Source organism: Palaemon carinicauda, chromosome 44 (assembly GCF_036898095.1).
Source record: "Palaemon carinicauda isolate YSFRI2023 chromosome 44, ASM3689809v2, whole genome shotgun sequence".
Lineage (NCBI taxonomy): Eukaryota > Metazoa > Arthropoda > Malacostraca > Decapoda > Palaemonidae > Palaemon > Palaemon carinicauda.
Window position 1 is genome coordinate 18,999,509 of NC_090768.1, and position 17,619 is coordinate 19,017,127.

Genomic DNA, 17,619 nt, shown 5'->3' on the forward strand with positions numbered 1-17,619 from the left:
TTCGTTATATATTTTATTTTCCTCCCACTAAGAGATAAAAAATAAATTTGATTATTTACAAATAGATATACATAGCTCACACGACGTTTTACCATGAATTTGTTATATTTTACCATTCATACCAAAGGGCAATATGCCTTAACAGTTGTCTAAGTTGTCATTATTCAGCATAGGTATGCTTACCTACCATCACGAAATCCATTCGTCATACGGTTGAGGGATAAAGAAAATAAGTAGAATGTTTGTCATGTGAATGAATATTTTTAAGCTAGTTGCTGTGCTACGAATAGTTTTTTTTTTTTTTTTTTTTTTTTTTTAATCTATGCAACACTTTGTCTAGCTTGAAAAAACTTTCCAATGTACATTGACCACTTTTGTAAAGGCAACAATTTAGGAAGCTGACGAAGCCTCGTGTTGTACTTGAACCACTCCCTGCAATACTGTATGATTGTTGATAATTTTGGTTGTAAGAAAGATTGATGCAGACCCAACGTCTCTGATGTGCTCAATGTTCCGCTTAGAAATAGTTCAAATATCCAACAGACCGTGTACTAGATAGAAATGGCCAAATTTGAAATACATTGGAAATGAAAATTATTGATAAAAAAAAACAAAAAACAAAGTTTGATCATCATGAATGTATTTAAATATCTCTAAATGTTAATATTGCCTTCGTTCATTTAAGTTACAAATGTTTTTGAACGATTATGCACTTATGAGTACAATGTTAATGAAGAGATTGTCTGCTTTTATTGAATGCATGACAATGATTGGCTTGGATGACATAATAAGTTATATCAAAGTATGTTTCGAGGAGTTATGTTCACCATTGGTCTACAGCAGTATACTTTTGGAGCAACATGTGTGTTTCTTTAATGAAGATTACACTGTCTTCCAAATTTTGAAGTACTTAATCCCTTAAGTGATATGTATTAAGATACTTTTTCATCTTGAAGTTGAAATTTATTATTTATGCAGACTCAACATCAGCTGTGGCTGAATAATACCTTGAATTTCTTTGTAAATTCAAGACTGGATCAGGTAAAGACATCCTATATTTTACCGTGAAAATAAAAATAAAACATTCTAAAGATGGAAGTTTGACCGTTATGATGAAAATATCATATCCGTAAGGTAAATCCTAAACTTACACGTGTATGCAAAAAAAAAAAAAGTAAAAAAAAGAGAAAAAAAAAAGAATTGATTACTGGGCCACATAAAATACCACTTGCTCTTCTGGCAGCAGTGTGAACAACTTGTTTTTTATCCCTATCTTGCGATCTGCAGTACAATCGAACGTGACGAGCAATGTGAGTTATCCCTAAGACACAAGTCACTGTGTCGTGACGTAGTGCAACACCAACAGCATCCCTGCAATAGCAATTGCCAGGGGCGCTACAGGGGAGCTGGAAACCTCCCCCACCCCCATCCCTCTCTGCCCCGTGTATTACTAAAATATTTTAAGATGGCTTTTATGTCAAATCATTTACCCCAGTTTCAATTTGTATAAATAATTCTCAAGTATGTCTGTAATTTGAATATAAATTTGCATTCTAATAAAATATAGAATCTAATTATCTAGTTGAAAAATTCTTGTTCCATGAACATGAGTGAAATAGGCACTACTTTAGAACACAAGAAATCTAAATGATATTGATTATTTGCCAAGTAACACGTAAACTTCTTGGGTACCTGAGGGGAATTAAGTCATAGACGCTGTACATTGACCGAATACAGTATTCATATGATTATTTGGCGATCCATTTTATAATCTATGTAAGTAGCACCTTACTATGTTTGGTCCTTTACTTTCTATTACCTCTTATTTTCAAGAAGCATTCTGGACATTGCCATTTTATGCCCTTGAGGCGAAGGTATGTTATGTCAAGGTAGGGTTTTTAATGCCTCGCAAAACATATCATCTACATAATTGGTGCAACATTCACTGGTAGATTTAATTACTATTGTCTTAATGTTAATTAAAGTAAGACGAGAGGAATAAATCTATTATGAGAAAATTAGTTATGTTAAGAAGGATAATCTCACGTTCTTTGCCCGTTTAGTCATATTGAAATAACGTGACTACGTTAACAACACCAATATATGAATTTATCATGTCGATGGTGAATATCTGAGGACTAATGATCAGTTGTAAAACAACCATGGTCTATTTATGTACAGATTGATCTTTAAAACTCGTGTTGCTAATTTTGAAAATTTTATGATAGCGACTCCTTAAAATTGTAACACCAAAGTCTTTCATAGTTGTTGGGCAACAGATCTTAAGGTGAAACTTTATACTTCAGTCATGAACTGATAGGATTTCTTTTGGGTCGCACTATCAGATCACTTTGCTTAGCGAAGGGATTAAGCCAGCTATTTTATTCGAGTTTAATCTCCTTTATCATGTTGCACTCTTACCGGAATTTTAGAAGATTAAGAAATATGAGTTGATAAGTATTGTATTCTTTTGACTACTGTTAGTCACTTTCCGACGGGGCTTTGGTGTTTGGTAGAACACTTAGTTACTGTGATAATTCATGCAGTTCTACACGGCTTTACCATTTTTGTTTTTATCTCGCCTGAATTAGCAGTTGCATGTGGAAAATAAGTACCAAGTTTAACTTTTATTTTCCAATTCACCAAAGTATATCACACTTCAGAGATGACAGAGAATGCCATATTAACAAACTAATGAAATTATAGTTTGATATACCTGTATACCTAAAGTATCGATACGACGGGTTCTAAATTTTCATGATTAGAATTTTGTACTGTACGCAGGTTATGAGAAAATTGCTATTGTTGTTATCCCTAGTAACGCGTTAATATGAAGAAGATAGCCTGAAGTCCCCAATGGGCCGATAGCATCCCAGCTTGATTCATAATTTATCATGCGGGCGCCATTACATCTGGAGTATAAGAGATAAAGCCGGTTGGCCCACACACTCATTAATCCAGTATACTCTGTTACTTGCTGGAAGCTCCTCTTCCAATTGCTGCTGACTTATATCGCAGTTATTTTTATATGTAGTTATCGAGCTCGTTGTTTATCGGTTCGTGTTAAGTGTCCTGAGTATTTTAATTGTTCCGTGGTTGGTTAAGACTGTGACCATATGACGAATTTTAGTGAAGTTTTTTCGTTTTCTTTTGGGCAAAGCTGAACTCATCGCGTATTTTTTTTTTTTTTTTTTTAGTTAAATCCGCTGTTTTATTTACGTAGCATTCGTTGAAATACACGTGACCAACGTCGAAATGTTTTCCTTGAGAGACGAAGGCACTGCCGCCCTTCCTGGTTTGATCCATGGCGTCTTCCGCAGGAGACGTAACTCCTCTGGATCGGGATCCGAAGCCAGTCTGGACAGGGATAATTCTTCGGTTGGGTCTGATATGGACCTTACCAGTGGTCACTCTGGTCCCCAACCGACCATTAAGCGTGCAAGCCGGATGAAAATGGTCTTAATGAGAAAGACCTCCGTAAACATGAATCCTAATCAATCTTCCAATATATTCATGTTATCAAATAAGGTATATTATGAGTCTAATTCATCTGTTTGTTTGTCGTCCCTTATGACGTACAAAGTGATTGTCTTACCTAATAATCTAAGACAGAAGTGTGAATTATTTATGGTGCTCCTAATTTTTCCCCTTTAGTAATATAAAGTAAGCTACCTTTAGTAATGAGGTTATGTTTGGTTTGGTCAACCACGCCTTTTGCATCAGCCTTAATGTAGATTCAAGAGTAGTGTTCAAAGGTAGGTTTATTCGTAAAAAAATAAAAAGGAAAAAAAAAAAAAAAAAAAAAATAAAAACGAAATTAATTCCATAAATCGCTTGAGTGGTTGCCTACCTTCTAAATGGATTTATCTTATCAGCTTTTAAAGTTGATGGGTTAGGTTTTAAAACAAGGCATTAGATACTGAAGATTATTTCGAGCTTAGTATTCACTACTACGACTGTTACAATCAAGCAGTGATGGTTTTTTATTCAAGATAGTGTAGGGCTTGGTGAGGAATATTTTTTATATAAATGCGAGCCACTTTCATTAAAAACTTTACGTCACTTCCTTCCTCAATAGGATCATTTTAATGTTGGAATATTATTTTCTGGTTGAGGGCTTCTCACCCTGAATCCCATTCTCTCCTCACACAATCGACCTAAAACAATTTGGACAGCTTTATGGTTTTTGTGATTTTGATGGCTTTTATTGGCTAATACAATCTCAAGTAGCCAATTGGAACATGGCTGAATGATGGAATATATATAAAAATCCAATTTTTCCATACACTTCTTACTGCAAACCATTAGGAAATAAATAAACATTCGCCCAATTCACATAATTAATTTATTTAAATGAATTCTTGGTGCATTAGCATACAGATTTCATGTGATAATTTCCCTTGAAGTGAATGAGATGGTGACCTTTATATCAAAGCATAATATATTCTTATGCTAAATCGCATATAATGGTTTTCATGGTTACATTACACTGTTTAAAGGGAAGCTTAGGCTCTCATGCATATTACTAGGCAACGATACGCACTTTAATTGTTCAAATACGCAAAGATACTGTGAGCTTGGATTTGAGAACAAACCTCTCGTTTGATACTTGGATTTAATTAAAGACATCAAGAGTTTATTGTAAACAGAATTTACATTTAGGATTGGGAATTTTCGATAATAGTAATTTAGTTTTTACAATTGCCCCTTTCCTTTAAAGTGAAACATTTCTAATTGCGCGGGTATAATCTCTCCCGTAGCGATTGGTCTGATGTAAATATTGTTCAACATTTCAAATACCGGTATGTCCTCTGTTGCACCTGTATGCACTACCTGGGTAGAAATGATTAACCTTCAAACGATTTGCTTTTGTTGTGTATAGGCAAAAATCTGAAAAGCCTCGAACATATGAATATTTTTCGTACAAAATGTATGTTTTCTAACTTCGTGTACTGTACAAAGGTAAACTAGTTAGCAGTGGCCTTAGTTTGTATATGTAGCATAACAAAGAGAAATAGTTTTCCATTTAATTTTGCATTTGCAATAGAAATTTTATTGTTTTTGTCAAAACCAGGTTAAAAATCTGTGCACGTCACTTTTATAACAAAGTAGTGATCGTATCTTAATCATGAGTTATAGTTTTAGATTGGATTTTGAAATCTTTAGATGTAGGTTTTAAGGCATGAAGGCAGCATGCCTTTTTTTACAATACGATAAGTGAGAAAAGCAGACTAAACTTCAAGTTATTACTGAATATATCATAAAATGTAATTTTTCTTTTCTTTTCTTTCTCGCTTCTCAGTCGGACCAGATGGTTTCTCTGAGCTTCAAGTCCTTGGAATCATACATTTCGGAGGACAACCTTCCTGGCCTGCAGTCTTTCTTGGCCTCCCGGTCCGTGGTCATCGACGACAAAGACGAAAATGGAGCAACAGCACTCATCGTTGCCGCTGGGAAAGGCAGAGCAGAGTTTTGCAACGAGCTCATCGTGCATGGAGCTGACGTCAATGCCGAAGACAATGTAAGGGGATGGCAGTGGTTATTTGTCTTGTGCAAGGCAGATTTGGGGGATGTATCCTAAAAAAAAATATGCAAATCCTTTCTATTTATTATGATTATTTTTGGGAATAGCACTGTGCCATTAACAATTTATTTACATAGTTTTAAATTTGTTCCGTAAAACTTTGATAATAATAAAATACTTTCAATCGGCTTTAGAGTTAATTCCAATAAATTCTCATCAGCTAACATCTTCATTCTCTCTCTCAAACTAGGACCAGTGGTCACCCCTCATTACGGCGACGAAAGAAGGTCACGAGGCGACAGTGGCAGCCTTGCTTGAACACGGGGCAAATGTGGACCACAGGGATATGGTAGGTGTTGCAGTTTCCATTGGGTTTCAAATATAAGTTTCTTGATTGAAAATAGTGACACTGACGGTCAGGAATAGCATATAGGTGTCAATGTAAAATGTTCTCTGTTGCTAGAATTACATTCCTTTGGGTGATATACTGTTGGCTATAGTGCAGTTTCAAGTAGAAAACAATGACCGAGAAAAATTTATCGTGTTCTTAATTTGTCAATTACAGTAATTTTAGGGTTCTAATTAACGTTTTCAACGACTGCAAGTCTTGGTAAGGAAACACTAGGTAATTTGTAGCTGAAAACTTATCAAGGTAAATGTTAAAGCCAGAATATGTATATTAATTTATTATTTAGCTTTAATACATGACAGCTACATTCTTACGGTGGTTAAATTTTCATTGAATAATGCTCACTAAACCAAAATAAGAAATTTTTGGTCATTCCAAAGAAAAATCTGTGACATTAATTCTTTCACGTTAGTTTTAATCCTTTACCCCTTTCGGAAAATGGGATGATTGATAAAAAAAAAAAAACTGATTCACACTTATTGTATCAGGTAAAGTCGTGATAATGCCCATATATGCAGTGTTCACAAGACAGTTTAATGCTAACGTAAGATATTTGAGTACCTGAATGAGGCTCATGTTGATATACTTATCTTACATTCTTAGAAATATTCAAGTTAAGATAAGTATCAATAATGAATAGATAAGTTACAGATAAACTATAACATAAGAATCCTGTCAACCTGCCCGACAATAAATACCGTGAATACACTAAGTTCCACGACATAGATAAAATATTTGATTAGGAAGATCATTTGGTCACATCCGGAATATTATCTTCTAGAATATTTCATAGTATTGAGCCTTACTAAAGAAAAGGAAATGCTATTGAAATAATAGCTATATCTTCGTAAGAAACAAGATTGTTTTCAATGTGAATAGACATAATCATGGGTATTTAATGGGATTAGTAAAGTGTCAAGAATACTGTCATGAGGAACACCAGAGAGTACATTCCTGTAGTCACTATGAGGCCCAACAACTATCCCCGGAAATCAGTTCATTAGAAATTCAATAATTATGCTATGCTAAGGAATGAATCACTTGCTCCTATCTGTTTGGAAACAAGGTCCTTATGGCTTACACAATCAAAAGCAGTATTAAAATCAAGATCAGTATTAGGGATTTCAGGTCCTGAATCAAAGAATATTTGTCCAACACTGGAAATTGTAAAAAAGAAAAAAAAAACCGCCAAGGCCTTAGCAAAAGTAAAGCTACATGTAAACCAGGGAACTGATAATTCACACGTTCTGTATTTTTATTTTTTTAACAACTGCCTTTCCTTCCTTTCTGTATATCTTTATATTGATTAAATAGTATTGGTATCCATCATACAAATAAGAAACTGTGATATCATTTGTTTAGTTAATTAACGTACTTATAATCCATGTATTTAATACGTAGCATCTCACAGGATGTTATTGAGAATATCTTCTCATTGCAAAACATTATGTAGCTCCCTTTTTTTTTTGTCATTTTCTTTTAGAGTATTGGAAAATCAACCCTTTTATTTGGATTAGTAATACTGAAATTGAGGAAATATAAAAAGTTCATTTAAGCATTGGACTGGCTCTGCTGTTATTTGCTACTCAGTTTACTAGGCTTATAAATAAGTGAATTCTTTACTCCATATAACCACTGTAAAGGCTATAGCATCAGAACTTGTTATCTAAGACCAGATGTCTATTTTCAGAGACGAGATTCTATGTTGATGTCACGTATCATTCATGGCAATAAAGTACCGTAGATGTTATCTTATGGACTGCTTGAACCAAAAGTTCTTGAAAGCTAGATTTAGCTTATTTTGCTGGACTGAGTATTTAACATATCTTTCCATATTTCAGGGTGGGTGGACAGCTTTGATGTGGGCATCATACAAAGGACATACCAGTCTGGCTAAAATGTTGCTCAACCATAAAGCTGATCCTAATGCTCAAGGTCAGCATCACATGACATCCCTTGTGTGGGCAGCAGGTCGAGGTCACACAGAGATTGTCCGTGACCTGCTTGCACATGGGGCCAAAGCAAATATTGGTGATAAATTTGGCACTGCGCCTCTCATTTGGGCATGCCGGAAAGGTTATTATGAGATTGCTGACGATCTCCTTAAACATGGGGCCAACGTGGACGCTTCCGGTATGGTAAGTTCAAAGTTAATTTTGCTTAATTACTTTTTTTATTACTTGAACTTTATATGTTTTTTTTTTTTTTTGTTTAATGGAGCCATATATTTGGCGGTATTTTCATGTGAACAATGGAGTTTCAGCTGGCAGGCCTTTTAGAGCATGGTTAGTTATTTTTATCATCTGGTTATGCAATTAAATTGAAGCCATAATAATCTCTGAAGTAATTTACCTTGATTTTTTTTTTCAGTATTCTTGGACACCGCTTTTGGTTGCAACAAGGGGTAATTACGTTGATCTAGTTCATCTCCTCATAGAACACCGTCCTAATCTTAATGCTTTAGACAAAGATGGTGGTACTGCTCTTACGATTGCCTGTAAAGAAGGGTACACAGACATTGCTACAGCGCTCCTGAATGCAGGTGCTTATGTCAATATGCAGGTATGGGTTTCCTTTCTTTACTGTAATAAGAAAAAATGCAATAATATTGAAGTAAATTTCAATATGTTGATAGATTTTTTATTTGATGAATTCTGTTGCAATTTCAGGATAGAAATGGCGACACGAACCTTATTTATGCTGCTAGAGGTGGTCATAGAGCTGTGGTCGAGGCTTTGCTTAAGAAATATGGTGATGTAGACGTCATTGGAAAGGATAAGAAAACTGCTTTATACTGGGCTGTAGAGAAAGGTCATACTGCTGTTGTTAAGGTACGTAAGCTAAACATCATCTGCTGTTCGGAAAAATGTATAAATTTCATAATTTGTTCTTGATATCTGAGAGGTGACTGTATATTCAATTAAACTGATCAGTGCTATATATAGGAAACAATAGTTATATACAATTAGTTATGCCCTAATTATAAGGATTTTTTTTATTTCTAGGTCCTTTTAAGTGCAAACCCTGATATCGAACACAGTACAAAGGACGGAGACACAGCACTTTTACGAGCAGTACGAACGAAAAATGCCGAAGTTGTTCAGCTTTTGGTTGATAAAAAAGCAAGAGTGTCTATTGCTGATAAGAAGGGAGACACCGTCTTGCATATTGCAATGAGAGGACGATCTAAGGCAAGTTTAATATTAGATGGAAATTATGGTTTTGACCTTTGTGTTTTCTTTATCTATGAATAATTTTAATACCTATTTTAACTTGGCTACCTTTATATGTTAGGTTTAACTACAGTAGGCATTAGAGAGATTTGGGATAGTTTAACATTATCTGCATTACTTAGTCTAAGATAACATAAATATCTATTGTAAACTTGCAAGTGAAATAATGATTTTTTTCCCTTCTTGAAACCAGAGAATCGTCGAAATTCTACTACGAAATCCAAAGAACAGCCAGTTGCTCTACCGTCCAAATCGTGCTGGCGAAACACCATATAATATCGATCTTTCTAATCAGAAAACAATCCTTGGACAGATATTTGGTGCACGTAAGTTTTTGATAGTTTTTTATACTGTACTAATTTGGGATAGTGGGAAACTGCAGAAATAGGTTAAAGATTAAATGTATTTGTAAAAGGATCAAGTTGAGAGTAAGTTTGTGAGAGAAAATGAAAACCAGAAATGTTAGTATGGAAAGATGGGAGTGAATTATGTTATTGTATTGTATAGGTAGGCCTATATGTGAGTAAATAAGGTGGATGGTAATCGGACGAAGGAAAAGGAGAGTCAGAATGGGTGCACAAGGAAGGTAACAGCATGTCCTCCTAAGATCTCATCTAATTCAAGTGCTAATGTAGTTATAGCCTACAAGTTATGTCAGTTGTGTGTGGTAATATATTTAGATTGTTGTCTTTATTTGCATGGTTAATTTTAAGGTATTCAAACTTCAGTAAAGTGGTGATAAACCACTTGCTATTTTTGAAGTGTGAAATTTAGTTGGTTTTATTTCTTATGTTTATGCATCTCAGATGTTCAAGCTTATCCTATTTGTTCTGTTCTACCTGTGATAATGTTAAAAGTAGACCTACTACGAAATGTAGCTTGCAAGCTAATTTAGTCTTTTTTAATCATAAAAGTTTTGGCCATATATAATTTTCTTTTTGCAGGTCGACTGAATACCAATGAAGATAACGAAAACATGTTGGGGTATGATCTCTATTCCTCTTCCATGGCTGATATACTTAGCGAACCTTCTTTATCAATGCCCATCTCTGTTGGCCTTTATGCTAAGTGGGGCTCAGGAAAGTCCTTTTTAATACGAAAACTTAAAGGTAATGAACATAGTCTTTCTGTAGTGGATTATTGTTCCCTAAATCTAAGTTATTTGATTTTTTTACTTTAACATATGGCAGTACATAGTGACAGTATCTACACCATTGAGATTTCAAAATAATAATAGTGTAACAACAACGACCTTCTTTTCTGTAATATTGTTTTTTCTTATTTTTCAGAGGAAATGGGTAGTTTTGCCCGTCAGTGGGTTGAACCACTGTTCCAGTTTTCTCCATTAGTGCTATTACTTGTAACTCATTTAGCCTTGCTTATTGGTCTCATTACTGCGGTGCCAACTTCATCGTGGATTGTGGGTGTGGCCACTGGTGGTGGTGTATTTCTTATTTTGACACTTTTCCTTGTGGCAGTATGGCATGGTTCAAGAAGGTAAGCTCTTACGTAAAGTAATGTAAATATTTTTTTAATGAAAGAAAATTATGCCTTGTATATTGTACTGTTTTTTTTTTAATATTTTTCAAATAACAGGTTTTAGTGTTTAAAGCTCGTTTCTTTTCATTCTAATAGTTTTTGTTTTATATTTGTCCTTCTTTGTTTAAATTGTAAATTCTGTCCTTGATTTTAACGATATATGTGCAATACTACAGATATGACTGGCATGTGTGGTATAGATGGAGTGTGATACTTGAAAGACAGATGGCAGCTTTAAAACTGGTGCTACAAGTTATATTTTGCTCTCCACCTGGACCTCAGTGGAAGGAGTGGAAAGATGGTGTACAAGCAAGGCCTCTCAAGTGAGTGCAAAATATACTCAGCTTAATTTCTTACATACAATTTTATGAGTACCCTAGAATTTGCCTCTGTGTGGTTTGATTTAACCTGAAAACATTATACTTAAAACTCGTTAAATCTGCATTGAACTATATTTAAATGTCTTTTATTGGTATTAAACTTGCATAAAATTTCCCATAAGAAAACTTAGTTTTCTTGTTCAAGCAATGGTTTGACAAGTCTCGTGTTACATGTACAGTACAGTAGTGTATAGTATTTATAAGGTTGTAGATGCAAACTGCTTATGGTATATCTTAGGTGTATATGTGAAAATATGATTTCTAAGAATAAAAATTACAATTTATTGTAGTAAATTATTTTTCACCTAAGACATCATAGATCTAAAGATGCAAAAGACAATACTGCACCGTTTTAATATATCACACGAGGATTGACGTCAAGTACCTGTAATTTAATGTTATTTTTTTTTCAGATTTATTTTTGCCGAGGGAGCTAAGCCTAGCAGTACCGCAGCTGGTGAAAACTCTGTAGTTCAGATGTTAGGATCCCTCTTCGACATGGTTGAAAGAGAATATGGAATGTTTGCCACTCGATTTTACAGAGCATTCAGACCTAAACCTCGTAAGTTTGTCATATGTTTATTGTGTATTCCATAAAATATATATCTAAGTAACCAACAGCAAACATTCCAACTAAATTACTACACATCCTGTTGTAGTGCAATATTCTATTACAGGTTTCATGGAGCATTCAAACATAATCTTCATAGGTTTGCATTTTATGTGAAAGTGTTATGTATAAGATATGCTCTGGACTGTATATTTACAATACTTATGGTTAAATGCTGTGATTTCAGTGCAACTACATAAAAAATGTCCTCTGAACAATAATCCATACATTTAAATTTTTTTGGTTATCAATGGCTAGCCTTGCACAATAGATAAAAATAACAGAGAACATTCTCTACTGTGTTTTAGTGTAAAATTAATTGTACCTGTAATCAATTTCTATGTAAATTTCAAAGCAAACAAACCTGATTCTTGAATATCCAGTATGAAATTTATAAACCCATGATAACAAGAATGACTATGCAACATTTTTTTTTAAATTTTAAGTACTGTAGTAGGTTCTTTGACTTGCATCTAATATGTTGAATATTTAAATAAGATATGCATATATATATATATATATATATATATATATATATATATATATTTTCATTTATTTATTTAGTATACACATACATACATACATATAAAGCCACAAATACCTCATAATATCGAGTTTGCTCTGCCTTAGGTTCAGAGACCCAAGGGGAATTGACTTTTTGATAATAGCTTCTGGTCAGCCAACAAGGATTTTAACCCAGACTAAGTTGAAAACGAGGTTACAGTCGGCCCCTTCTATAGCACCAGGCCTGGTAGTAAAGTGTATTTGTGGCTTATTTGAATAAATGAAAATCACTAGTGTTAGTGATATAATTTACATCTATCTATTTGTATATATATATATATATATATATATATATATATAATGTATATGTATATATATGTATATATACATATGTATATATATGTATATATACATATGTATATGTGTATATATATATATATATATATATATATATATATATATATATATGTGTGTGTATACAGTATACATATGTATATATATATATATATAATTATATCATTAGTATCAGTGATATAATTTACATCTATCTATCTATCTATCTATCTATCTATCTATCTATATATATATATATATATATATATATATATATATATATATATATATATATATAATGTATATGTATATATACATATTTATATGGATATATATATATATATATATATATATATATATATATATATATATATATATATGTATCTATGTGTATCTATGTGTATATATAAGTATATATATATATATATATATATATATATATATATATATATATATATACATATGCATATATATATATATATATATATATAAATATATATATATATGTATATATAAATGTGTGTGTATGTGTGTGTATATATATATATATATATATAAATATATATATATATATATATATATATATGTGTGTGTGTGTGTGTATATATATGTATATGTATATTTATGTGTATATAAATGTATATGTGTATATATATATACACACATATATATATATATATATATATATATATAGAGAGAGAGAGAGAGAGAGAGAGAGAGAGAGAGAGAGAGAGAGAGAGAGAGAGAGAGAGAGAGAGAGAGACTTGCTTTTCAAGGAAATATCATTTGCTTGAGGGTACACTCGAATATGCTATTCTTTTTTCTCTTCCTCTTGTTTTGTTGAAGTTTTTATTGTTTATATAGGAGATATTTATTTTAATGTTGTTACTCTTTTTAAACATTTTATTTTTCCTTGTTTCCTTTCCTATCTGGGCAACTTTCCCTGTTGAAATCCCTTGGAAAAGCATCCTGCTTTTCCAACTAGGGTTGTAGATTTGCAAGTAATAATAATAATAAAAATAATAATAATAATAATAATAATAATAATAATAATTTGCCAAGTAGAGTATGTGTCCACTGTACTTTCCACAGTACGGTATTGTGCCCCTTGGGGTGATAGGATTCAGTTTTTCCATTTAGGGTTGTGGCTTGGCTTGTAATGAGGATAATGATATCTGCTCTGCTTGTTAATGATGATTTTTGTTCTTGCACAGAGGGGACATCTGCTCCATGGAAGTATCGAAGGCTGTGCTGTATGCCCTACATAGTCATCTTTTTTGTAACACTAATATGCCTGGTGACAGTTATAGTTATAACTGGGATTTATGGATTCCACGCGGAAACACCACTGGATGATGAACTAACTACAATGACCCAACCTTCTAATAATGATGCAGATATGACTGCAGAAGACGAGAATTCGAGTGTTGAATCTTCAGAAGACGATGATTATGTTGATACGTGAGTATTGAACTTGAGATTTGTTCTTGCAATATTCTTCTTTTTACTGTGCTGTATATTTCTCTACTTTACTGACTGATGAAAAAGTAGCGTGTAAGATTTTTTTTTTATTAATTATAGAGCCACTATAAATTTATATCTCAATTCTGTTCAACAGGCGACCATTCCATGGGCATTTGATGAATCCACTGTTAATCACTCTTGGTGTTCTGGTTGCTATGGTAGTTGTAGCTAACCTTCACACGCTAGCAAGAATGTTTGGCTCTCTCATCTTTTCTCATCGAAGACATCTATTACGTGCTGTTTCAAAACTGGATACCATCAAAGCTGAAGGTTACTTGCAAACCCTTAAAGCTGAAGTCAACCTAATGGTCGAAATGGTGAGTTAACAGGATAAGATATTGATCTCATAATGCTTCTCTGTACCTGATAGTGAATTACTTAATCCGGATTTGAATTGCTATAATCACACTGAAAATTATGCTCAAGTTTCTGAGTTACTTTTCATAATGGTGATTTTGCCAATAATGCTTTGTGAGTTTTTTTTTTAGATAAAGTATGTGATTATTTCAAGCATAATTTGAAACCTGAGACTAGTAATAAATTTAACCTGGTTTATTTCCCATTATTCCTACGTGTATATAAACATTACGTCCTTTTAAATATGGAATGTCTTCAGCACATCTGGAATGGTTGTTGAAACTGTGGAAGAGGTAGTTAACGACAGGTGCTAAATGCAGGTGAGTAGCCCCATCTACCCTCCTGTCAGTCTCTTCCCTTTTATCCTCAGCCTCAGTGAGTACAGACTCACTTTATTGTCCTATCAAAGGCTCTTTAAAATTTTTATCGCACTTTATAGTTTGAATAGATTAATGAAGAAACAAAGCAGAAATTTGCATGTGGGTGAAAGGGTGGCCACTGCATCGGTTTTTCTGATCCAGCAATAGGTCCTTACTTGCTCTGCTCTTTTTGAAGCCGCATAATTTTTTGTAGTTGTTACCATGTGCTGTGTGTAGATTGTGGCCTCCCATTATAAAGGGATGGCTTATTCTCAGAGAAGGAAAGCCTAGCTTCGTCCGGTGCTATTCTTGGCAACGCTCAAAAAAATGCCAAAGAGCCTGTGTGGAACCTTGCTTTCTTCATCCAGTTTGCCAATTGCTGAAGCTTCTGGGTATATGGCCCTGGCTTGGTCTAGGGGGAGTATGTTTCAGGACCAGGGAGAACTTGGATCGGCATTAGTGAGTTGTTTCAGGGTTGTGGAATGTGAAGTCATTGCTGCACTCCAGCATGGGCTGGAAGCTCTTCCTATGCAGACCATCGCTGATGAGTTTGACCTAAGTCTTGGGTCTTGCAAGTAGGCTGTCTGTCATTTTAGAGGGAGGCTGTAGCTAAGGCCACTTCTTCCCTTCCCTATCCCCTAGTGCCACCAGTGCTAATAGTTCCAGATTAGCTGTGATATCAGTGCTGGTGATCCCAGTGGTAATAATCGCAGTGCATCTGTGTTGCATGTGATATTGCCTATCGCTTCCCTGTTTTTTTCTAGCGATTGTGCCTACTTTTTCCCTTTTGACAGTGAACCCCAGTGTTGTGGTACCTGTCTGGGGTAACCTCAACAGTTTCTCCCCTTGAGGAAGCATGGTCATTGATGGTAGACGAGACTTGCAACTTCTCTGCTTACACAAGCCAAGGGGAAAGTTTGTAAAAGGAAGAATACAGTTTGCTTTTCTTTCTCGTCTTCCGATTCTGATTCTGATTCCAAGAGGAAGTCAAAGAATCCCACAAGTACCAGTTGTAAAAAGTCTTGAAGAACTCTCAACACTATTACTCTTTCAGGGACGTGAATACCCGGGTGGTCCCTGAACAATGCCCCCATGCCATGGTTGCTGAGTGACTGGTTTGACTACCCTAGTAGCCAGGTTGGCTGGAGAAGCTCTGTCTTGTGCTGAGCCGTGCATATTTTCCGTTGGCTGAGCTAGTCCATGGCCCTGTGCCACGAACCTATAGATCTGAGGCCTGTCAGCATGGCTTGATTACTCTGATAGCCACGTTGGCTGGAAATGCCCTCATTCCATTGGCCAGGCATTGTTGGAGCTTGGACACCCTCTTTCACCTTTTTTAAGTGACGGGGAAGGATGTTCCTTTATCTGTTCAGGATACTTGGGTATTTAAAATTGAGAGATGCTATCTTTCAAGAATATTGTTTCACGCACCTGGCGGCCACGGGTTGGTGGTCGAGGTCGTTGCTTACTCCCTACCAAGATCAAAAGAGAGAAGGGTACTTTGTACCTCTTCTATTTATGGTTTGATTGGTGCCAGAGGTGTTTCTCTCCCCAATGACAACCAGATGGTCTGTCATTGGCCCCGTATTATATCACTAGTTCTTTCTAAGGAGAGAATGTTGTGCTGTATTCATTTGGGGAGAGTAGATCTCCTTCGCCCCTTGTGAGGGATGAGGGCCCTTAGGATTCTCTTGATTTTGATGTATCAGACCTTAGCCAAGAACCCTGAGGTTCTTGCACTCAATCCTTAATGCAACAAACTGGGTGTAGTGACCATGGTACCAGCTTCAGGTAAGCCCTTGGTCATTGATTTGCTTTCTGTTGGTCCAATAACATTCTGCACCTTACACTTGAAAAGCAGCAAAGGTTCTACATGCCAAGAGTCTTCTGTGTCATCACCTCTTCAGATTGACCCATCAGTGTAAGCACTGGTGAGGAGTCTTCCCTTGAAGACTTGTATTAGAAGGTATATCCTTCTGGGCTTCTGAGTTGGCAGCCAAGGAGGCTGCTGCCATGGCCAACCTTCCAGCAGTTCCATGGCTTAACCAATGGTCAGGTGCCATGACTTACTTCGCGAACACGACAAGGTTGTTATCCCCTGACTCATTGGAGAAGTACATGAGACCCATGCTGTATGGTGGAAATGATATGACCTTTTCATACATCACACAGCAACCCAGTGGGCCAACTGGGTTTTTGAAGAAGAAGGATGCTCTGGTGTCCTCATTTAAAAAAGTTTGTCCATATATTTTTGTGCAGGCATCCACACCTCTCCTGTTGGGAGTCATACAGACGGTAGTGGAGAAATGGGGTCTGGCTGTTCTCAGGTGTCTTCAGACAAACCTTCTGGTGGTGCCATGCCTACAGGTTCATTGTGCTAAAATGTCAACATAACCTTCTCTAGACCTTGATCAGAACCACCTGGAACTCCCTCCTTCCACTTGGAAGGACCCTGACCATGTTCAGCCCTGTCGAGGTTCCCAACTTGAACAGTTCAGGAAAGGAGGCTGATGAGAGGTAGAAAAAAAGCTTTTGTTGGAATTCCCCCTCACCTGCTGCTGCATATAAGGGGATGCCTGGCGTGCCATTGGGCAACATAGCAGAGGCATCGGGCAACATAGCAGAGGCATCGGGCAACATAGCAGAGGCATCGGGCCAAGCTTAGGAAGTGAGTGTCTCATTGAGGACAGGTACTTGCTACCTCTTCAGGACTGCTGGCATTCACCTATCCTGCAGATAATTTTTTTTTTTGTAACTATCCTTCAATATCACCAAAAGCCCTTGAATTGTTGCAGAGGTGAAAGGGATGTTGGAGAAAACTATGCACAAAGAAGTTTGTGACCGATC

The 17,619-nt window shown here is 35.3% G+C and overlaps 1 protein-coding gene across 11 annotated transcripts in view; it reads left to right on the forward strand.

Moving 5' to 3' along the window:
- The window catches only part of LOC137634335 (kinase D-interacting substrate of 220 kDa B-like), an 860,646-nt gene that overhangs the window by 724,736 nt on the left and 118,291 nt on the right, over window positions 1-17,619 (forward strand). For all 11 annotated transcript variants that reach the window (XM_068366729.1, XM_068366726.1, XM_068366728.1 and 8 more), the window contains 13 exons: window positions 5,303-5,521; window positions 5,775-5,873; window positions 7,775-8,071; window positions 8,304-8,495; window positions 8,603-8,764; window positions 8,939-9,124; window positions 9,360-9,492; window positions 10,111-10,275; window positions 10,456-10,663; window positions 10,882-11,028; window positions 11,499-11,647; window positions 13,747-13,993; window positions 14,151-14,373. In XM_068366729.1, the coding sequence (XP_068222830.1) occupies window positions 5,312-5,521; window positions 5,775-5,873; window positions 7,775-8,071; window positions 8,304-8,495; window positions 8,603-8,764; window positions 8,939-9,124; window positions 9,360-9,492; window positions 10,111-10,275; window positions 10,456-10,663; window positions 10,882-11,028; window positions 11,499-11,647; window positions 13,747-13,993; window positions 14,151-14,373 (2,418 nt within the window). In that variant the 5' untranslated portion in view covers window positions 5,303-5,311. The remainder of the gene's footprint in view (window positions 1-5,302; window positions 5,522-5,774; window positions 5,874-7,774; window positions 8,072-8,303; window positions 8,496-8,602; window positions 8,765-8,938; window positions 9,125-9,359; window positions 9,493-10,110; window positions 10,276-10,455; window positions 10,664-10,881; window positions 11,029-11,498; window positions 11,648-13,746; window positions 13,994-14,150; window positions 14,374-17,619) is intronic.